General features: G+C 43.3%; 1 protein-coding gene across 1 annotated transcript in view; it reads right to left on the bottom strand.

The window, feature by feature from the left end:
* The window catches only part of KIF5C (kinesin family member 5C), a 152,693-nt gene that overhangs the window by 92,138 nt on the left and 37,113 nt on the right, over nt 1-23,442 (bottom strand). Inside the window, exons 2-3 of the mRNA XM_025404896.1 lie at nt 12,752-12,842; nt 5,732-5,805 (exon numbers count right to left, since the gene is read on the bottom strand). Coding sequence (XP_025260681.1) covers nt 5,732-5,805; nt 12,752-12,842 — 165 coding nt within the window. The remainder of the gene's footprint in view (nt 1-5,731; nt 5,806-12,751; nt 12,843-23,442) is intronic.

Raw genomic sequence — 23,442 nt, 5'->3', positions numbered from 1 at the left:
TGATGTGTGTGTGGTGTATGTCTGTGTGTGATACATGTGTAGGGTGTGAGGGTTATATCTGCATGTGTGGGGGCGTGTGATGTACGCGGAGTATTAACATGTATGTGTGATGTGGGGCATATATGTGTGTGAGATGGATGTAGGGAATGTGTGCAGGCATGTGCTATAGCGTGAATGTAGGAAGTGTGGCGAGTGTGGGAGTGCTTGTGGCGTGTGGCATTCTGTGGTGTGTGTGTATTGTATATGTGTGATATGTGGTGTCTGTGTCCGTATGATGTATGCGGTGTGTGTGTGTGTGTGTATATGGGGGTATGTGTGTGTGTTGTATGTGTATATATGTGGGGTCTGTCGGTATGTGTGCATGTATATGTGGGAGCGTCTGTGTGTGGTGTCTGTGTGTGTGTGTATGTGGGGGGTATGCTATACGATGTGTGGTGTGGGGTATATGGTATGTCTGTATGTGTGTATGTCTGTGTGTGTATGATGGTGGTGTGGTATATAGTGTGTCATATGCATGTCCATATGTAGGTGTGTGAGGTGTACATCTCTGTATGTTTATGATGCATGTAGGGGTCACATGTGGTATATAGTGTGTAGTGTGTGCTGTGTTTGTGTGTGGTGTGCATATACCTGTGTGTATATGTATGATGTATGTGGAGGGGTGGTATGTGATGTCTGTGTGTGCAAGTGTGTGATGTGTATATGTCTGCGTGTGTATGATGTATGGGGGCATGTGCAGTATGTGTTGTGTGGTGTGTCTGTATGTGTGTGATATATATGTCTGTGTGTGTTTATGATGCATGTGAGGGCCTTGTGTGGTGTGAGGTATGTCTGTGGTATGTATATGTCTGTATGTGTATGATGTATGTGGGAGGGTGTGTGGTATGTGGTGTGTGGTGTGTCTGTGTAGGTATATGTGTGATGTGTATATGTTTGTGTGTATGATGTATTTAAGCAGTGTGGTATATGGTGTGTGGTGTGTCTGTGTATATGTGTGTGGTGTGCATATGTCTGTGTGTGTATCCTGTATGTGGGGGGTATGTGGTATAGGGTGTGTCTGTGTGTGTGTGTGTGTGTGTGTGTGTGTGTGTGTGATGTATGTGGGAGGTATGGTGTGTGGTGCATCTGTGTGTGATGTGCCTGTGTATATGTATGTGGTGTGCATATGTCTGTGTATGTGTACAATGTATGTGGGCTGTGGTATGTGGTGTGTAATATGTCTGTGTGTGAGGTGTCTGTGTATATATGTGTGTGGTGTGCATATGTCTGTGTGTGTGTACAATGTATGTGGGGGATGTATGATATGTGGTGTATGGTGTGTCTGTGTATATATGTGTGTGGTGTGCATATGTCTGTGTGTGTGTACAATGTATGTGGGGGATGTATGATATGTGGTGTATGGTGTGTCTGTGTATATATGTGTGTGGTGTGCATATGTCTGTGTGTGTGTACAATGTATGTGGGGGATGTATGATATGTGGTGTATGGTGTGTCTGTGTATATATGTGTGTGGTGTGCATATGTCTGTGTGTGTGTACAATGTATGTGGGGGGTGTACGGTATGTGGTGTATGGTATGTCTGTGTATATATGTGTGTGGTGTGCATATGTCTGTGTGTGTGTATGATATATGTGGGGGGTGGAATGTGGTGTGTGGTGTGTGGTGTGTCTGTGTATGTGTGTATGAGAGGTGCTCCTTAGAGGTCTTCACTGCTTCTACACTGACCCTTGCAGATGAGATGTGCAGTCCAGACCCACAATGCACAGTTGCTTCGGGCAGTAAGAAGTAGGAAAACAGCTGAGAGCTATAGAAATTCAGAGACTAGAAATGTCCCAGATTTCCAGTAATAAATGGGTAATATGGGATGGCTTCCTTGAGGGACACCAAATCTTGAAGAATGAGTAAGTTTAGGAATGGGCAGAGAGGATGTGGGCAGAGAAGGTGAGTGGGAGAACAAGGTACAAGAACTGAGAAAGAACAGTGAAAGTGTATTGTAGCTGAAGGATCAAAGATGAACTTGGGGAGCAAAGAAATCCACTGCTTCATCACCTTGTTTCTCCCGGAAAGCACATAGGAGAAAGATCTTTATAACTGCATCCTGTATAATTTTATCCACAAACTTTTCCCATGGAATGTGATCTTTTAGGAGCACATGTGAAAGAAGAAACAGGACCCAGGCCACCAGCCACTGAACAAGACTCTCTTTGTTCCAACCCCAGTTGCCTCCTTGACCTCCCAAGCAGGGCAAGAGTTTCCTGAAACACTTAAGATGTCAGCCCGTCAGTACATGAGCACCGTGCGTTCAGATAGCCTTGTTCGAAATCACTTGGCAGGCTTGGCGGGGCGGCCGGGAAGCCTGTACCATTCAGATGACCTCCAAGCATCTCTTTGGGCAGAAAGAAAAAACACAAAGCATCTCCGTCCATCTATATCAGTGTGCAGAAAAGGATCACAAAGTAGGGCATGGGGCCAAGAGAAGCCCTTCCCAGCATCACACACTGAACAAAAAGAACAGTCCGTCCCCTTTTCCTCAGCTGGAGCTGGAACCCCCTGTGTCCTCCCCAGTGCCAACCCTGGGTATAGGCAACACAAGCCCAGGACCTTCTGTGTGTTGGTGTCCACCAAGCTTAGCATTAACACCATCCAGTGAGTCATATATTTACTGAAAACCTACCTTAAGTGCTCCATCTTGAGAAGCTAATCTTTCCAATTTTATGTAGGCTTATCTGTTTGTTCCCCTCAATACAAGGTAATAGAGTCACCACTGGAGGTCAGACCAAAACCAGGGGGATTAAAGTGAAAAACAGCTTTAACATGTGACTGCTCTGTCCACTCAGGGACACTCAGGGAGTTAACATCCCCTTCCGAAAGCCTTTGGAAGATCACAATGTGTAATTTAAATACGTAAAATCCTCCTTTCAGAGAATGCAGACCCTGTATAGGGCTTTTTTGACTTAATCACATTCCAGGATCCTGGATTTCTTGGTCTCCTGCAGTATCTATGACTTCAGCTTGAGGCTCCTCCTTCCCTCTGTCTTCCTCTGAAAATATCCCTTACCTTTGCTCCAATCTATAATTACCCTACAGAAAGAACTCGATTAAGTGAGGGGGTGGGTGGCACTAGGAAAAAACTCCCATCTACATCAACTATTTCTAACTGTAGGCACAAGTATGTGATCTGCAAAAGTCACAATAAAGAAAAGCAACTCATTACAATAGACCTTTTAAAACTGACAAAGATGAAGAGGTGACAGAATTTAGGCAACCAGAGGCGAAACCTGTCCGGAACCCAGTTCCTTTCAGGTCCCCCATGAGTCCTCGCTGGGCAGGCATTGTGGAGTTTACACTGTAAGACACAGAGGGCTTGAGAGTCTCTAGTTTAGCAAAATATCTCTTATACGAGTTTTTGTTTTTTGGATTTTTATTTTATTTATTTATTTTTATCTATTTATTTTTTGAGACAGAGTCTTGCTCTGTTGCTCAGGCTGGAGTGCAGTGCTGTAATCTTGGCTCACTGCAACCTTTGCCTCCCTAGTTCAAACGATTCTCCTGCCTCAGTCTCCCAGGTAGCTGGGACTACAAAATGTGTGCCACCGCGCCTGACTAATTTTTTTTGTATTTTTAGTAGGGATGGGGTTTCACCATGTTAGCCAGGCTAGTCTCGAACTCCTGACCTACATGCTGGGATTACAGGCATAAGCTACCACGCCTGGCCTCCCATATTAGGTTTAAAGGCAGGGCATAGCTCTTTGCCATCACCCTATATCCATCTCTTCTCCCGAAATAAGATGTTACACTGGGGAGCATTCTCTCTCTTGATGTCTTACAGTTTAAATTTCTGGCATTTAGCAAATACCTTATATTTTCTAATCCCAAAGCTTAAAAGGTCACTCTTGTAAGCATTCCAAGAGATTTGGGGCGATTTTAAATAATGCGGGTTGCTTTTGTTTGTTTGTTTTTGTTTGGTATTATATACAGTTTGGTAATATAAAAACAAAACAAAAACCTCCGGACTGATTGAATTCCTCACTAGACACCATATCTCTCTTTCAAGTGCCATCTGACCTATGAGGAAGTTTTTGTCCACAGCTACTGGACTAGGTGGGACCCAGGAAATGTAGAACTGTAACTTTTGTATAGTCTCAAGGTCAAGAGTCGGGGGCCCACTAAGAGAGGGAAAGGCGAGGGGTCGGGGCAGGAGCATGGGGATACCAGGGCCAGCGTTTCCAAGACGTTCTGCAGTAGAGTGTGAGAGGAGGAGATGGGCTGAGGCCACTCAGGTGTCAAGGGAAAGACCTGCTTAGTCAGAAAGAAGTGATAAATAAACCTCATGCTTCCTTTAATCTGTGCAGTCTCTGAACCACTTTGTCTTCAGCAAAACGGGTGAAAGAGAGTCAACACCACAGAAATGAGATCCCCAGCACTGTACCCACACTTGAAATCAGTATGAGCAGAACATCAGAGCCCTGAGGATTTTAGCCTCGTGCCTTTGAAATCTCCTCTTCAATAGGAATGATTCATAAGCTAAACCGATTCTGCAGCAGCCGTCTCAGTGCTGTTCCCAGGAGGGCATCGTAAATGAAAAACCCTAAGCTGGAAGGATTAAGGATTCATCTTACCCTGCTGCTGAATTCCCCAAACTTCCTCTGTGCAGTTTCTTATAATAACCACGCTTACCACCTCTCCTCACCTGTCAGGTGGGTCTCACCTTTAGAAGAATTATCAGGCCCTGAAGGCCCTATAGGATTTGGTGATTTAAAAAAAAGGAAAAGAGGAGGCAAAGGGGTTCAATTTTGCCTGCAGACCTGCCTTGTTTGCAAAACAAACTGAAGCCACAAAGTTCCACAGCCAACAAATGGAGCTGGGGTCATACCCTGAAGTGCCTTCAGGGAGCAGGTATGTAAGTTAATAAGGAAGGATGCCGAATATAAGTTCATCTTCACCCCAGTGTGCATGAAGTGGGCTGGGTGTGAGTACAATGGAGAGTCCAGCCCTATATACGTGGGGTGGCCAGGGCCAGAACCACAGGCACCATTTTCACAAATACTAACAGATATTTTACCAAACTTCTCCTAGGTGACAGCAGCTATTCCCTGCACTAGAAATGTTAACAAAAAGGTGAACAGGACAATGAAGTGAACAGAGAAGCCTGAATTTTATATTATGGTGAAATTCACCCAGTGCTGCCAGATCTTCAGAATATTCAACCTAAGATGGAAAATTTGAATGGTGTGAAATCATCCAATTTTTAACATTGCTTACAATTTTAAAAATATACATAATGTGCAGGCCAAACAAAAATACGTCTGTGGGCTGAATGTGGCCCATAAGCCAACTTTTTAAAATCTCTGATTTTTCATTTATTCTAAGAGATGTGCCTCCCCGGGGGCCTTCATTAAGGTAAATGATTTTCCCAATAGGCTTTCCCAGCTAGATTGAGGCTGAAGTCCAGAATGATGTTCACACTACTGCTTAGCTAATCAATGATTGGTTCTGAATAGAATGTATTCTTACCATCACAAAGTTATCAATAAAGGCCTTTTAAAAATACTGAATTCCTGAGACTTTATTTTTCACTGCTATTTTAAAACTTCTCAAAGACATAATTAATTGGCCAAACATAACCGTCTCTATTTCCCAGTAAAGAAAGCCACATGCACCTCAAGTTTTGCTGGAAACGTCAGTTGCATTCAGTCATCTCAGAGATTCGCATTAGACATTGTAATCTTACCTCCATGGTGTGGGTTTTTCCTGATGAAGTCTGCCCATACGCAAAAATCGTCCCGTTATAACCTTCAAGGACATCTGTGAACAAGAAAAAGAAATTAAAATTAACTCATTACTTTGATCATATGCTGGTGTAGGTTGCATATTTTAAAATTACATTTTCCAAATGGCCCATCTCATTTTTCATACAAATGATATATTTTAACTCCTTGTGAATTTTAAGTAGAATTATGAGATAAGAGCAGAAACGCAGGCCTCTGTTGTTCTACAAATAGAAAGAAACGGACTCATACTTCACAGAATATATTAATCAAGAAGGAGGCAGACACACGTTCTCCCAATGACATCAAAATGAAGACAGAGACATCGAGCACAAAACTTTTTTTTAGTAGAAGGATATTTGAGTTTTCTTCTAGAAGTTGATCTATTGAGATCAGCTGGGGGAAAAAGAAAACACTATTCTTATGCCCTAAGGTTCTGGAGTGAGATGAAGAATAGAATTTCTTTCCTCAGTTTAAACGCTGGCCCAGGCTAGCTCCTTGGGGAGGTTTCTCCTGAAAGTCCTACCAGAGCTCCTTGAGTCCAGAGGCGGGGGAGGAAAAGGGCCCCACTCTATAAACAGAGCCTCACGGTGACAATCCAATCAACCCAGAAACTAGCCGGGCCCTCACTTAAATTTAATGTCTCTGTGTTTGCACTGACAGTGCTAACAAGCCAGCCCAGGCCCATCAGCATCAGGAAACGTCTTTTAATTACACAATGAGAGCACTGTGCAAAGCCTTCCACACTGCAGGTCGGTGCCACATCACACAGAGACAAGGGGAGGCTCGAGGGTGGAGGCTGCTTTTTGCTGAAGAGCTGAAGATTATCTGTGGGAATTCTTTCAAAGCAGCAGAGGTGATTAAAATATATTTAGCACTCATTTCCCTCCTGCTTTCCTCCTTCATCCTCACAAATATCACTAGAAGAGGAACAATGCATCATTAATATCCTTGATCCTCCATTCAGCATAAGGGGAGGAAGTCTTCATTTGCACAAGGTGCAGAGGCAGGGAGAAGGGCCCACACCGAGGTATCCTACTCAGGGTCATGTAAAAAACCAAGCTAGGCTTACTTCAGGCTCTATAAATAGAGTTTTTCTTTTGGGGGCATGGTAGAGGGGGTCCTCTGAATTTTATGATCCTGGTTTGTTTCTGTTTTGCTTAGATGGGTTTGCTTTTTTGAATTTATATAATTCTGATTTGTTATGTTTTTAAAAACAATTTTGATACACATTTGACCGATCTGAGGTTGCTGAAGTGTGAACTGGGATAAGAACGAAAAGCAATATTTTATTTTAGGAATCTAAGAAAAGGAAAATTAAGTGTCAGGGTTTTTTGTTTTGTTTTGTTTTGTTTTTTAATTCTAGTAGCCCTCAAGAGTTTGTATCAAGCTATATTGGGGGTTGGGGGAGAGGAGGGATGGAGAGAGAGAGGAGGGAGAGAGAGAGAGAGAGAGGAGAGAGAGAGAGAGAACGTTCACAGGTATCAGACTTCGGCTAATGGTTCCCCTGGTAACAGTGGGAAGCAAAAACTTGAAGTAGTCAGTGTAAGGTTTGGAGGTTCAAGCTTCAGTTTCCACAAAAATGCCAAACTACCCAAAGAAAAGATTCCTCAGGCCAGAGCAGACAGAGCACCTCCACATCAACATGAATATGATATGCTTTGAGGGACCCAAAGGAACAAGGTCCCACCCTTAGGTTAAACTTTAAAAATGCCATATTCATAACACGAACAACTCCAGCCTATTGGAATGCTGGCTACATCACAATATTACAGTTTCCATTTATTCAAAATTACCATTTTTTATAAATTAACCATCCCCCTACACACACACACACACACACACACCCCTGAAAGGGCTTTCCTTGTCTTAAGCCTCTGTGTGTGAAACACTCTGGAACCCACTGGCCCAGGTGTTAGAACAGCACCGAAGTTGCCAGGGCCAGGGGTCCAGCCATCCTGACCTCTGCCGGCCACCCTGCAAGTGCCGATGTTCCCACACAGGAGGCCCCGGGGAGGTGGTACCGAGCAATCCGCCACACCAAGGAAACTCAGCTCAGAGCTCAGCTTCCTCCTGAATTAGGCCACACCAGAGGCCTCCCAGGTCTCATGCACGCCCCTGAGTCCATCACTGTAACAGAAGCTCGTCTGTGGCTTCACTTGTTTTGGATTAAGGAGCTGAGAAGCGTGCGAGACTGTACTTGGAGAATCTGTTTCTTGCTGCCGTTTCGTCACCGAGCACAATTTTTTTCCCCTTCTTTTTTTGTAAGAAAAGAAGAACACGTAAAACCCCACTAGAACAAACTCCACTCGGCCCTGAAAGTATTTACAATCAGGTTACAGCTCATTCACTCCAGCGCTCAAGGTTGAAGGGAGCCGACGTCGCCCTCTATCGGCTCCGCGCTGCACTAGAAGGTAATTTAAACGAAAAGGCTCTTTGAAGCCGGTGTTCTCTATTTTCTTCGAAACTCCAGGTTTTCGGGGCTTGTTTTCTGTTTATTGTTTGTTTGCTCAGTCTGTGTTTTGATTTGCTGGTGAGGGGAGGCACAGAGGGGAAGTGGAGCAGGAGCCCAGCGCGTTTCTATGGCCACCGCCACCACAGGCAGTGGGGGAGCCACAGCGGGAAAGGCCAGGACGCGCTCTGCACTGCGGGGGCCACGCCGCCCCCAACCCGATTCCCACAGAAGCGCCCACAAAAGGCACTTTCATCACGTCCACTGCCCGCTCCTGGGCCCACGGAGTGCATTTGTTTTAGAGTCTCTGCAGAAACAATGACTGTTTCCACATTTCAGCCACGCTCCGCAGACAGAATGTTTCTTTGTGTTGGTGCCTGGTGTGATGTGACCTCCACTGGTACAGCACAGCCCGCCGCACCTCGGGCCACAGCACTCTTCCATCCCGCAGCTGCATGAACCCCAGAAGGAGCTTCCGCCGCAGGTGCCCAGAGCCTTCTCATCTCCCAGGGGAGGAAGGATAGCAGTAGATACTTAAAATGCTCCTTGCCTCCCATTTGCCCAGTTCTGAATCCAGGTCTTGCTAAAGCAAAAGAGTTAATGCCATTTCCAGATTAGAATTGGGGGAGGATTTGATCATATCTACCCATCAGTAGTCCTAAGGAGGCATGGGGCTTCCTACTGACTCTCCAGGGGAAATGGGGGCCTGTAGGGTTTCTGGTGATAGTGGCTGACAGGCCATCCTCACCAGTCACCAAACCACTCAGGCCACAACCAGAGGATGAAGAGGCGGTCCTGCTGACCACCCGAGGCCAGCCCGCGTGCCGGCTGGCCAGACTAAAGGCTAGTCACTGTGCCCACGCAAGGGCATGCTGCGTCTTCAGAATGGAAACACGCCTCATCACTGGCAGATCACCAGGGCCACCACAAGGTGTGGGAGCCACCATCCCTGTCCCCTCTTCTCTACCCTCCTCCCACACCATTCCCAGTCCTGTCTTTTGCAATGCTTAGTTAATAGTCCATATGGCCTGACAGTACAGGGACCGCTCATAAAATAATTGTCATCAAATGCTCGCTGTGTGCTCACCAGGAAGGGAGGCAGGGGAGTGCAGAAGAACATCAGTCAGTCAGTCCGACAAGCCCAGGCTTGAGTCCCAGTCCATGGCCCCCCAACCAACCTGGCCAAGTTACTTCACTTCTCTGAGCCTCAAATTCCTCTTCTGTACAATGAGGAAAATAATGCTCACCCTTCAGAAAGTTGTTGATTTAAAATGCAACTCCCTTCAAAAAGTTGTTGATTTAAATGCAACAACATATGTCAAGTATATAGACAGTGCCTGGTAAGCCACAGCTAAAAATATTTTTTCTTCTTCAGAGTCATATGTAAGATAATAACAAAACAGATCTGGTAATATCATCCTAAGTTTAACACTCTTCATTGGGTCCACATTGTCTGCAGGATAAAGTCCATCCATTTCCATCAAATTGCTCCAGCCTAACTTTCCCAGCCTCATCTCTCATAATGCCGCTCTGCACCCTCTGCCACTCCAAGTTGCCCAAGCAGAATTTGTGTCTTTATGCTTTTACTTTTGCAATCCCCTCTGCTTGTACAACCCTGCTATATTCTATAGTCCTCAGGACCCAACCTTTCAGAGAAACCTTCTTTAATTCTCCACTCCCTCTCCCGACCAAAATCAATACAAGTGACATTATTCCGTGTTCCCGTGGCATTTTGCATACACCCTTTCTAAAGTACATAATGCCTATGTGTGTGATGATTATGTACACATCTGTCTCTTTCCCTGTACCCAAAGCTCCTTGCAGACAGTCTTACATAGCATGGCGACTCCAGTCCCAGCAGTGCTTACCCCGTGGTGAGTACTAAATACAACTTACACAAATGAATGATTAAAAGAAACAACTGAATGAATGAATTTTAAAGGAACCAAAACTGGAAAGCAAGAAATCCCCTTCTCTAGCATCTGGATCATCCGTATCTAGTTAATTTAGAAGGCAAATAATTGGTGTGGCTTCTGTAGGCTGGGACATAGTTATAGTACTTCGATAATAGCATCCAGTTACCATGGTGTTTGACTCCTAGGTGTCCAAAGGAGCCTTCCCATTTACTGTGCTGGTAGTCACAAACCTACAACCTCTTTGAGAAGAAATGGAGGAGAATTCTACATGCCTTTTCAAGCAACATTTTGAAAAACAAACACCAAAGATGGGAGCATGAGAGATGCCAGGGCTCTACAAACATTTAAAGTATTCTTTTAACCCAGTGAGTGGTAGGGAATGAAAAACCAGAGAGAGAATAAAGCCATCAAGTTAAATGGAGCCTCCCAGATGCTCCAAATCATTAAGAGTTTAGATGGACTTGAAAGGAATGCTCCTCAGTCCACCCATTATCAGGAATCAAGGGGACTGTGGTACCCTAAGGAAGCCATCCGATTTAATTATTGGCCTCTAGAAAAAAAGGGCTCCACAGCACTACCTCCCAATCTTGATTTAAATAGGGTTCCTCGTGGCAAGAGATACCTCAGCTATACCTGGTCATCTATTCCAAGGAGTTCTTTCTTGTATCTCTATGTTTTAGCTTACTGATTCTGAAATACATGGCCACTTCTCACATTAGCCTCAGTGGATATTTGTGAAAGTTCAATCAGACCTTCATCAATTCCTTTTTAAAGAATAAGGCATGTATGTATGATCATATATATTTATGATACCCTAGAAATGTCCTTTTGTCATATCATATCAGGGCCTGATTTTATTCTACTAGATGGTTTTCTTTATAGCTCACTATATACTGGGTCTCAAATTATCCAGAGTTAGGCCGCATCTTTACAAGACCTGCCCATTTCTGACATTTCATACTGTAGAGAAATCCGAACATTGAAAGAGGCCCAAACTTCTTTTGTGAATAAGGACTCAAAGAGTATTACTATAGTTTGTTAATCACAGGATATTTTTTTTAACAGAGTGCATCCATTTCTAATTATGTCAGCTTACAGAGGACAGGATGTATTTAAATGGCCCTCATGTTTACCACAGCATGTGGTAAATACTATTTGTTTGTGGTAATGAAGGGGGAGAGAAAAAGAAATTCTGGCACATATGTGATTAATCTTACTTTAATAAAAAATATATGAATGAGTCCAATAATAGGGAGCAGGGCTGAGTAGGAGCAAACCAAGAAAGATATACTGCGAAAACACAGAAAACATGTTTAGATAGAAAGAGAAGCAGAAGAGTAAAAGTAGAGAGACGATGAAAATTACCACCCAATATAGGTCCATACTATTAATTCAGAAAGAGCTCAAATTCAGGCATATTTTTTTCTCATTGGGTTTCTATAAAAATCTCACTGTGAAGACCTTCAAAATTAATTGATGTCTGCAGCAAGAATGTGAATAACCATCCACCTCAGCAAGGAACATTACATGCTGACATGCATCTCCCACACAGGTGTCCAGGGTCAGAATTAATCGAACAGATGTACCCAGAGCTGATTTTCATGAATTTCAAATACTTAGGTTAGTCAGCTTCTAAAAACAAGCAGATCCAAAGTGACATGGTAGGTTATTTTGGTTTTGTTTTTACTTCTTGCTTTTTAAATCCAGAGCTGCCTATAAAGGGGGCAGCATCAAGACATTTGAAAGCACAATTGCCATAGCATTCACATTTGAGGGCAAGGATTTGATGATGAAAAGCAAAGTAGCAGGAGATGCCCCCCAGCTCTGTCCAGATGGCAAGCCTGCCAATGCAAGCTTCAACCTGCCCCTGATTTGAAAGGACAAGGTAGAGCAATGTGTAAATTGCTTCATCTCCCTGCTGCTATTTTGACATGAATCCTCCAGGGCCAATGCCAGTCCTAGAGAAAAGGACTGATCTCTAAGACGTAAATATAGGCTTGAGGCTACCTGTTTGGAGGAACAAATGTCAGGATCTGGGTGGGATGGTTGAAAATGGGTTAGGAGAAAGCGTCATTAAGGAATGCTGAATAGCAAGACCAGGCTCAATAACCAACACGGTAATGTGATTTTATGACATTGTAGAAAATTTCTAAATGGCAAAAATTTTCCATATTTAAGTCTTCTTGCTGAGAGACATTAGTAAAAGGGAGGCAGATGCACAGAGTAAATCAACCAAAGATGTACAACTGAAGCATCAGGAATATATATTTTCTCCTTCAAAGGAAGAAGGAGGTTCCATACCTGCAGCAGTGTTTTAAAATTGTTACAGAAATAGTGTGAATACAGCTTACCTTCCTTTAAACTTTTGGGTGACAAAATAGAAAAGGTGGCAAAAGAAATAAATAAATGTCCTTGAAAAGGGGAAATAGAGAGATTAAATAATTTGCCTGACAACATAGCAAATCAGGGCTAGAACCGAGGCTATAGAATTCAGTGTTTCCAATTAGCAGGCCTCTGCTTACAGTCAAGGCACATTGATTCCTAGGCTGCAAATATCACTTAATGTTTTCAATTACTCTGAATGGCCCAGGAGGAAATAAAGAAATAGCACTTACCTTTGACAATTTGCTTCGCACATGCATTGTAAACCTGCTCTTGGCTTGTGTTGGGAGGTAGCACTCTGTCGAAGACATATGGCTTCCCTTGCTAAAAAAGAAAGACAAAGGAAAGAAAAGGGTGGGAAAAAAACACATTAGACGTTTAGGAATAAAAAAGCGCTGACATTAGTAGCTAGGCCATAGGCACTAAATCACCAACCCTATTCTTTAAGGCAGTTCATTACCAAGAGTAGGGAATTTTTATAGCATATACCACACATGCATTGCGTGTATGTGCACTGTATGTTGAGAATCTGAGATTTTAAAAAATTTAAATTTAACCACTTTTTAAATGAAAGGTAGGCTGAGACTCATTCATTCATTCGAACAAGTATTTACTGAGCACTTACACAGAGCCTGGCACTGGGCTAGACGCTTAAAAAAAAAAAAAAAAAAAAAAAAAACCCACAAAACAATCCTGCTCTTGTGAATCATTTAATTAAGTTGAGCAGATAGCTAATAAGCAAGAAAGCAAACAGAGAGGAAAATGCAAAATGCCTAGGTTTAAAATGGCAGGACAGAGGCAATGCTAGAGAGGGCAAGGAAAGCCTGGTGAAGAAGGACCACTTAAGTGTATCTTTACAGAATCAGGAAGATGGAGGCTCCTGAAGAGCTGCAGAAGCACATCCCAGGCAGGAGCCAGCAGACAGCAAAGGGCCTGGTGTGTTCAAGGAATTGGAGGGCAAGCAAATCAGGAGCCAGTTCATGCAGGGCACAGTTAGCCAAGGTGATGTGCTTAAATGTTAGTCAATGGGAAGATGGGACAAACAGATTTAAGGAGCTCCTCTTATTAGAAAGCTACTATTGCTTTGTGTCCAAAAGAATTCTTGTGCTTTCTTTCTCATGCATAAGTGATGCTTTAACTGGGTTGAGGCTTCCAAGACAAAGAGGGCCCTTCTGTACAGTAAATCAAGAGATTTCCCCAGGTGTGGGGTCTTGGGATTTGGTTTGATGCTCAAATGTATGTGTTTCAAGGAAATAACTAGTAGAGGGAAAGAGAAGGAACTCCACTGTGCACTATATGAGCCCTGATGCCTAATCACTCTATGTTCAATAAGGAGTTACTGGGCATTTAGGTGCCAGGCACAGTGCTGAGTGCTGCCGAAGTGGTGCGTGGGACAGACACAGCCCCTTCCCTAGAAGAACCCATCCTGGAGGCACCTCTTCTCTACCACCACCACCCAGGCAGGGGGCAACCATGCTCACCCTCTTCCACAGCCGGACTCACTCAGGAGGCCCTTCCTCTTCATGTTCACCGCATAGCAGAGGGGAGGGCAGAAGATGAGAAGGGAGGAGAGAGGAGAGCCAAGAGCCTCCTTTTCTCCCCCTGTGCCCCTCCTACATGTGGCTCTGGACACCAGGAACCACCCAAGGAAGTAGGACTCCTCAAAAAGATAATTGCTCATGAGGGATCCAAGAGCAAGGCTTGTTACATCCTATAACCTTCACACAAAGTAAGTACACAGGTGTCAGAATGGCTGAATGTTCTACTCATTTATTACTTGGGTAGAGCTGGACTGGAGGTAAATTCCTAGCCCTTAAGCTTTAGTCTTTGAAAACTGGATAGCGCCAACCAGGTAAATGAGCTACTTCCACTTGGTCTTAGAGAAATGGAGAATTTTCAGTTACTATAAAATTTTGCTTTGATGCAAAGCAGCAGAACCAGAGTCATTCTGCTAGTTATAGAAAGAGAACATTTTCTGATGTTTTGTTTGCAGTAAGTTTCCTTCAGTTAGTGAATCAAGGATTTGGTTGAATAACCAATACACTATTCTTCACCATAGTGTATTGCCAACTATCAGCTTACTACATGATTATTAAGCTCTATCTATTTGTAAAATTCAACTAAATGTCAGTAAGTTAAAAGGTAAGAATAAATATTTGCAGAGTTTGCCTGGGTATTTGTTATCAATTGAACTTTCTGGAATAAAAATGTAGCTTTGCTTAATTTAAAACAAATCCACTATTTATCCAAACAATGAGAATCACCAAAATAAAGCATCTTGTTTACAGCTTGATCCTGCTCTGGGTTTTAGAGAAAATACATTTAATACAGCAGACAAAATGACCTATTAAATTGTAGCACTTGGTACGGAAAAAAAAAAAAAAAAGGACTCTTCAGTTTTGCCCTTCTGTTTAAAATGTTTATTAGAATGCATTATGTTTTCACTTTAAGAGAAGTAGAGATCAAGAAATCTCTATTCCTCATTTAAATAACATAATTTATCAAATGACAAACATAATACAGCGATTCTTCATAACCTAAAGTTAACTACCAAACAGACGTTGCCTTCAAGTCATTATGATTGATACTAAGAAAAGATAAAATTTAGAAAGTGATTTGTTATGAGACCTATCTTGTCAGGATTAACACGTTATGTAGTTAAAAATGTAAATATTCTTATGTGTCCTGTCTTGCACTGGGTTAGTTATAGGTTTTTATTTTAGGTCTTGGAAGATATTGATCAGAATTTAGTTATTGAATATTTTCAAAGAACTGACTTGTGGCATAGCTGTACCAGCTGTCTATATAATTGCCATTTTAAAAAACCACTAATTACTCTTTGCTGCTTTAGTAATGGTATGAAAATCTCACAAATCCTGAGACTTGAACAAAGACTCTTGCCCCATAGCCCCCAAGGAGGTAAGATTGTCCATTTTTTATTCTACCATGGCTAAAGGTTTCTCCAGGCATGCACTGGGCCCAACTTGCTCTAGTCATCACTGAGTTTACAGCTACAGAATACACTTTTCAAATGACATTTAATGCGGGTTCTGGGTACTAACACTTGAAACCTAATGATGAGGTCACCAGTCACTCCTTCTGGAGACACGATTCCTTTCCAGGTGTCTATGCAGCACATGGTTCTCTCCAACCTCTCTGGCTACCTCCATCAATGTCCTTTGTTGGGGTTTCTTTCAAACTTCTAAATGGTAGTGTATTCAAGACCCAGACCTCTGCCTCCTTTCTGTCTACACTTTTGAGTTTCATGTAATTTAAATCAATATTTCAGCCTTCATCTCTCTTCTAACATCCAGATTCAGATGTCCTCTAGACATTTCCATTTGGGTGTCCATGAGCCATCTCAAACTTAACCAACCAAAAAAGAGCCATCAAGCCCTCTGTATCTGAGTAAGAACTATAACACCAATCACCTAGTTACTCAGACTGAAAACTAAGAACCATTCAATATGACTGTCCCATAGATTCCATATCCAAACTATATCCCAAACCCTATCACTTCTCACCATCTATACCACAGACACTTAGTCCATCATTTCTCCATCAGTCTCTTCTACACAACAGCTATCACCTCCTGACTGATCTCCCTTCCTTAATTCTTGCTCCTAACTATCAAATTTCCACTTAGCAGCTAAAATGAGCTTCCTAAAACTGTAAATCAGATACCAATTCCTTGCCTAATTCCTTCCACAGCCTCCTATTATTCTTAGAGTAGACCCTCTTTGCCCTCAGCTGCCTGCATTATCCTCTGTCTCACTACATTGTGGCCCCATGAACTTTTCTCTGTATGATGCTTTTTCCCCAGTTCAGAGCCTTTGCTCTTAACTCTTCCTTTCCCTTATAATTATCCCACTGCAGATACTCATTTACCTGTCTCATTATCACTACTCTTTAGAACTCAATTCAAATTTCTCCTTCCCTGAAGGCTTTCATGATCCTAGGAGCCCCATACCTACCCAGGCATCACTCTCTATTACATTACCCTATTTAGTTTGCTCCATAGTAGTTAGTATGTGACTAATTATCAATCAATCTAATTAACCACTACAATTATAGCATTTTACCAGCTAAAACAGAAGCCATATAAATCCCAAGTCCTAACCCCATGTAGGGAAACCTGCTTCAATTTATGAAGGGAATCTGGATGAGACATACACATTCCACACACATTACTACTGAAAATAAAGTATACAAGCTTTGCCTTGAAGCCTGCATGTGGAACAGTGCTAATTACATAGGCGCAGTATAACTAAAATTAATAACTTACCAGGATCACATACAAAAAAATAACAGCAGATGGTTCTTATACTTTTATAGTAAAAATTTTTAAAAATCATACCACCAGAACTCTATCAAGTTGTTGAGTGCAAGGTGTCTGGGAACCATATGGCCTGCCTATTAATACATTTGACCCATTACCCAACAACTATTTCCCAGCCTGGAAGGAATATTACTCTGGGAGACAACAGAAAACAAAAGACTCACATAAACGTTTCGAAGATGGGCACCAGGAGGGATGTTAAGGAAAGTGAAATTAATTATCCCCAAGAAGAGATCATTAAGAAGTAATCCAATAACAAGCTCTAAGACTGACGACGAGTTGTGGCATAGGGTTGCCAATGATTTGAATGGTTTTTCTTCTCTCTTTATCAAGAAAGAACAAACAAAGGCTAAAATTTCCACAGAGAGATTTAAACTTACTCTGTGGAATTACCTCCTGACGCTGAGGAGTACTGTATTCAGAAGAGGAACTGATTATGGAGAACAATAATTAACTCTGTGTTCCAAGCACTTATATGACTTCATTCCTGAAAGTACAGAAATGACAAGTTCTTTCAGCCCGTGCTGCCACCTTAACACTGTCACCAACACCATCACCAACCACGATGACCCACGCCCTTTTATACTCTAGCCCATTTAATTCTCATAAGAACTCTATGAGCCGGTGAAACCCCGCCTCTACTAAAAAAATACAAAAAACTAGCCAGGCAAGGTGGCAGGTGCCTGTAGTCCCAGCTACTCGGGAGGCTGAGGCAGGAGAATGGCGTAAACCCGGGAGGCGGAGCCTGCAGTGAGCTGAGATCTGGCCACTGCACTCCAGCCTGGGGCACAAAGCGAGACTCCGTCTCAAAAAAAAAAAAAAAAAAAAAAAAAAAGAACTCTATGAGCTAGGTATTATTATCCCCATTTCACAAACTGGAAAACTAAGGCCAAGCCATATTATCTGCTCTATCACTTAGGGGAAATAACTGCCAGGCCCTTACTTTAAGTGTTCTTCCTTTACGGAGTATTGTTTTCCTAAAAAGCTTTGGATTTGCCAGAAAAGCAGGAGACATCCAAAACATGCTAAGAGACTGAAGCAAAGTGAGTATGAGATAACAAAAGACAGAGATCCCTACTGTAGCCTACGGCAGTCAGGAAAGTGTTAACCATGAAGGTACTGCTGACATGAAACCATTGAGGAAAGAAAAACTGAAGATCTGGGAAGAAGGCAAGATTGTGTAGGGGAAAAAAAGCAGAGGGCATGCAATGGCAAGCATTCCTTTCAACAGAAGGAATTAAAAATGGGCGAAGGCCAATCAGAGGCTAGGGAAAGACAGATGCAAGGCTTGCTATGGAAAGTTGAAGTTATTTTTAAAATTCTACAATTTTTCAGAGCCAAAAGGTCTTTCCAGGTCATTTCAACCTATCATCATGTTTTATAAATAAAGTGAGATCAGGAGAGGGTAGATGGCGTGTATGCAGCCAGCCAGGTAGGCAGCAGATGTGTGCCTCGCATCCAGACCTCCTGCCTCCCTATCCAGGGCTCTAGAAGTTCTACTTTAAAATCACTTGCTCTCTCCAAACATCAAGGAAACAATAAGCCTGAATTTCTGGTCCTTTTTTTCCCCTGCTCTCCTCCCAATCAATTCTAAATTATTTTCAAATACAAAATTAATTAGTCCAATGAACAAAGAGTTGTTGCTCAAGATGTGGTTGGTGTCATTCTGTTAAAAAAAAAAAAAAAAAAGTTGGTGACCAACCTACATCAGGCATTTGCATTACACTAAACTTATCAAGCAGTTATCCCCTAAATGAAGTGAAATGAAAAAGTGACGATCATTCACAATGTACCAGCTCAGGAACTTGGCATCCTACTACCCTCTCAACACCTAAGTGCGGAATCACATCTTGGGCCCCTCCAGGCCCCCAGGCCTGTGACTCCTGAGCTCAGCTCCACAAAGCATAGGGGCCATTTAATTTCCAGGAGCCCCAGCAAAATTTACCCTGTTTCAAGGCCATCCTCTGCACTCTTTAAAAATAAACAAAATTTCAATGTTCAATCATAAAGTCTATTCACGAAAGGCGAGGAGCCATGTCTGGTACAGGTGCTTGTACACTCACCGGCTTTACTGTTACAGCTTTGGAGCCTCTGGAAACTTCTGTGAAAATACCAATGACAGACCTGCAGCAGATGCTGTGAGGAGCCTGACTATCCTCTCAATCTCCACCGCTTCCATGTAGGCTAGTCTAACCTCCCTCGGTCAGTTCCTGCATCTCTCTGACCGGCTAGGCTAACCTTCCACTGTCAGCTCCTGCATCTCTCTGCCTGAAGGCTTTTCTGGCTGCTGGAGCCTCTTGGTCACCCTCAATAGGCCGAAAGGACCTTGTGGGTACCAACCCCAGCAGTTCTTAGTCAACGGCTATTAAGAGTTGGGGGGCTTAGCCAAGCACGGTGGCTCACGCCTGTAATCCCAGCACTTTAGGAGGCCGAGGCGGGTGGATCACGAGGTCAGGAGATCAAAACCATCCTGGCTAACACGGTGAAACCACGTCTCTACTGAAAATACAAAAAAATTAGCTGGGCGTGGTGGCGGGCGCCTGTAGTCCCAGCTACTCGGGAGGCTGAGGCAGGAGAATGGCGTGAACCCGGGAGGCGGAGCTTGCAGTGAGCCGAGATCGCGCCACTGCACTCCAGCCTGGGCGACAGAGCGAGATTCCGTCTCAAAAAAAAAAAAAAAAAAAAGAGCTGGGGAGGTCAATACTTTAGCTCCCATGCCCAGGGGTGGTAGTGCAGGGGTGACCCTGAGGCATGTATTCCAAACCAGCATGCAGACTTCCCTAGTGGGATGAGGCTCCCGTTACCCCTAGTGGGAACTCACGTGATGGCGCACTCTATGTGGGTCCTTCACTTCCCTGCCTAGCTTCACTCTTCAACAGTGTTTCCTAGGATCATCTCCCAAAGAAACTTGCATCCTTGCCTCAGGGTCTGCTTCTGGGGGAGCCCCAAGTAAGGCAAAATTCAAGACCTTTTGCTCTCAAAGGGTTTTTCGTTCAGTAGGTCCTAAGATATCTGGACTGGTGGAGTCACTGTCAAATATGAAGCCATCACATTTGTTTGGTGCTCAGCCAACAGATTGAGTGGAAATTCAAATCCTTACTAAAATCCAACAAGCTGAGGCTTTGGTACACTATCCTGGAAAGGGGGTACACCTTTTTCTTCATAAAAGGGTGGTTGCTGGTCACTTACCAAGCAATGGTCCCACAGGGCCACATCCACCCAGGAAATTATCAGTTCCTTACTGACACAATTCTAGAAGCATCAAAGGTTCTTGAAGGCCCTGGCCTAGCAGAGCACCTTAATGGTGCAGGGCAGGTGCTCAATAGATGTCTGTTGATCATAATGATGACTAATACCTGCCAGATGGGCCCCAGGGACGCTAGAGGAGGGTGCCACCCTCAAATGGTGTGCAATACAGGAGATGCACACTGTATTTCTCCAGTGTGTCAGAAACTTCACTTATTTCCCACCATTCTTACTTCCACCAAGATTTTAGCAGTCCTGAAGTCACTCTGTCTTTCTACACTCCTTTACCTCTTTACCCCATTACCTACCTTCCCATTTATCTGAAGCTGACCTGCAAATTGCCAAGGCAGGAAAAACCCCACTTTGCACATTGGGGCAAAACATCCCATACCTGGCAGTGACCACCAGCTCTTTCCCATCACCGTTATACCCTCTCCAGGGTCTACTCATTTGCAATGGCAGCCTCACAGGGAGACCCTAAGGCCATGCTGATGTCTCCAGCCAGCAGAAGCCTCTATTCCAGCTCCCCATTCTCCTCTCTACTCCACTGCCTGCCCAGTCTACAGTGGGGTGACACTGTCAGTGGGGTATAAATGTTAATCCAGAGCTGCCCCTGGACATTGCCCTCCCCCTCCCCACAGTGGCTCCACGCCCCAAGGAAAGCAGCTGGTGCCAGTTCCGGCCAAAGCCAAGGCTGCTCCCAGGAGAATCTGCAATGAAACAAATGTCCACAAAGCAGCCACTGGCTTCTAATGGAGTTGCCAAGGCAATGCCAACCACTTCACGTATTAAGAATGAACAAAGGCAACACACAAGAATGAATCTTGTAAGCCTTCCTGCAGGAAACCAGGCTAGAATTCTTTCCTTTCTGCCAAAATTCCCACTGTGTGGACACACAGGCACTGTCAAGATCACAGACAGCTACAAAAGAACATTCTGAGAAGGCAAACTGCCCAAGCGATAATGAAGAAATTCAGAATCATTGCCTGGCTAACAGGCATAATGAAGACAGAAGTGTTACTTCTGTTACAGAGAATAATGGAAGCTGTGCCTCAAAAATAAGATTCTTATGTGTATGTGATTTTCATTTCAGATCAAAATACAATGAACTCCTTTCTCTCCCATCCCCAAGTTCTTTTGCCTTTGAGTGCTGCGTACCCTTACCTACAGGGGGTAGGAGGAAAAGTCAGGCAACTGGTTCTAGTCCAGAAACTGGCCCCTCAGCTGCTTTGAGATCTTGATCAATTTACCCACATTTTCTAAGCCTCTTCCTCTCTGTAAAGTGAAAGATTGAACAGTTCTGGCTCTAACAAGCTATCACAGTAATGAGCAGTAAGGAATGCTGTGATTTTCCCATCAGAATGCTTTCCGCCTTGACCTATAGCATGAGAGAAAGTAAGCTGTAAACAGGGGAGAGCTCCGTCTTCTCTGCACTCAGAGGAAGGAGCAGAAATTGCTGCCGTGGTTATTTCAGCAGATCTAGTTTTCTGCCAAGTCAAGTCTGAAAAGAAAAGAAAAGAAAAACCTTTACTGGATGGGAGGTGAAAAAGCCATTTCACAGAAGGTAGAATGGAGGATCTCTTGTGCCAAATGGAAGATAACAACGATAGCACTGAGCTTTCTCTCTGGGGCACACCACCCTGGTGGGGCTTCCTGGCATACTGCAGTACCAACCAAGGTCAAACAGCCGCTCGACAAACCTCTCCCAGCTACACTGAGTCTCATGATGGCGCTGCCAACACGGGAACATGTGGTGACACGTGTAAAGTTCTCTTCCCTTTATTTAAAAAATCAAAAACAAAAGCTTTTCCCCAGGCCTTCACTTGGTTAAGTATGTTGCATACAGAGGCTTCAGAAAAACACTGCAAATATTTACTGCCAATAGAATTAACATTTGTTAACTTTTTTTCACTCTTCAGAAACAGCTTACATAATTATAATTATCCCATGTATTGAGCAGCAATTTTACTTTTATAATAAGTTAAGGCCCCTCAGTTCCATTTGTTCCTCATGATTTTGGGGGTGAGACAAGAATATCAACTTCACTTTCTGGGAATGGAGAATAACTTCCCATGGCCATGTGGAAGGCGAAACTTTGAGCTGAGACTGGGATCCAGAATTTCTGGTTCCCAGCCAAGCCTTCTACCCATAACACCATATTGCATCTTGTAACTGTTCCCTCAACTATAGATTTTCTAAGAATTCCACACATTTGGGTTTCGAACATGATGCAATTATAACCTAGAGTGCAATGGCTTGCTTCTACATATTATGGATAAAATAACTCCCATAAATTACAAGGAAAATGTCCCACAAAAGAGTATAATTACATTAACCAAAACCAGCAGTAGTCATTAAGTTCAGGATGCCTATATCACAATGGGTATTTAACATGCCACTCCCATTCAATCATAGTGCACTAGCACTACAAATGAGAGCTGCTGGATGCAAACTCCAAATAGGTCTTTAATAGTCAACTACACCTAAATGGACCATCTGGAACTTGGGCTATACAAGGCTCATGCATCCCAGGGCACGTCATCTCAGTAGTCACACAGGAGAAGGGACATTTGACCCACAGTAGCAATGGTGGGTGGCCCAATTGGCAGATGAAGTACTTGGAGCACTAAAATATATATACAGGTCAGGCGCAGTAGCTCACACCTGTAATCCCAGCACTTTGAGAGCCCATAGTGGGAAGATCATTTGATGCCAGGAGTTTGAGACCAGCCTAGGCAACATAGCAAGACCCCATCTCTACAAAACATTTTTTAAAATTAGCCAGTTGCAGTGGTGCACACCTGTTAGTCCCAGCTAGTCAGCAGGCTGTGGTGAGAGGATCATGTGAGCCCAAGAATTTGAGGCTTAAGTGAGCTATAATCATGCCACTGCGGTAAGGCCTGGGCCACAAAGCAAGACCCTGACTACAACATATATACACACATAGAATTTTTTCTTTAAAAATTTTTTGTTGTTGAATTCAGCCACAATTTTATAAGCCAAAAATCTTTAAAAAGTGGTTTTAAGTGTAGTTGACACACAAGCATTGCATCTTTTAAAAGATTTCTAATTTTAGTTGGAAGACGGGACACCATATTTTTCAACGCTTAGGTATTGGAAGAGCCAGGTGGCCACACACATGTGGAATTTGAAGAACAAACTCACCCAATACTTCCTTCTGCCACCCCCTGCCCCACTTCCTGACTTGAAGTTCCACCATTTGAACCAGTAATGGATTCAATAACTTTTAAAAGAAGACTATGATTCCAGAAAGCTAATTTATCAAAAATAGCCCTTTAGTCTTCTGCCAGGAGCAGCAATTAGCTTATCAGATTCGTT

This window comes from Theropithecus gelada, chromosome 12, assembly GCF_003255815.1.
Source record: "Theropithecus gelada isolate Dixy chromosome 12, Tgel_1.0, whole genome shotgun sequence".
NCBI lineage: Eukaryota > Metazoa > Chordata > Mammalia > Primates > Cercopithecidae > Theropithecus > Theropithecus gelada.
This window is presented reverse-complemented; position numbering and strand designations above follow the sequence as displayed.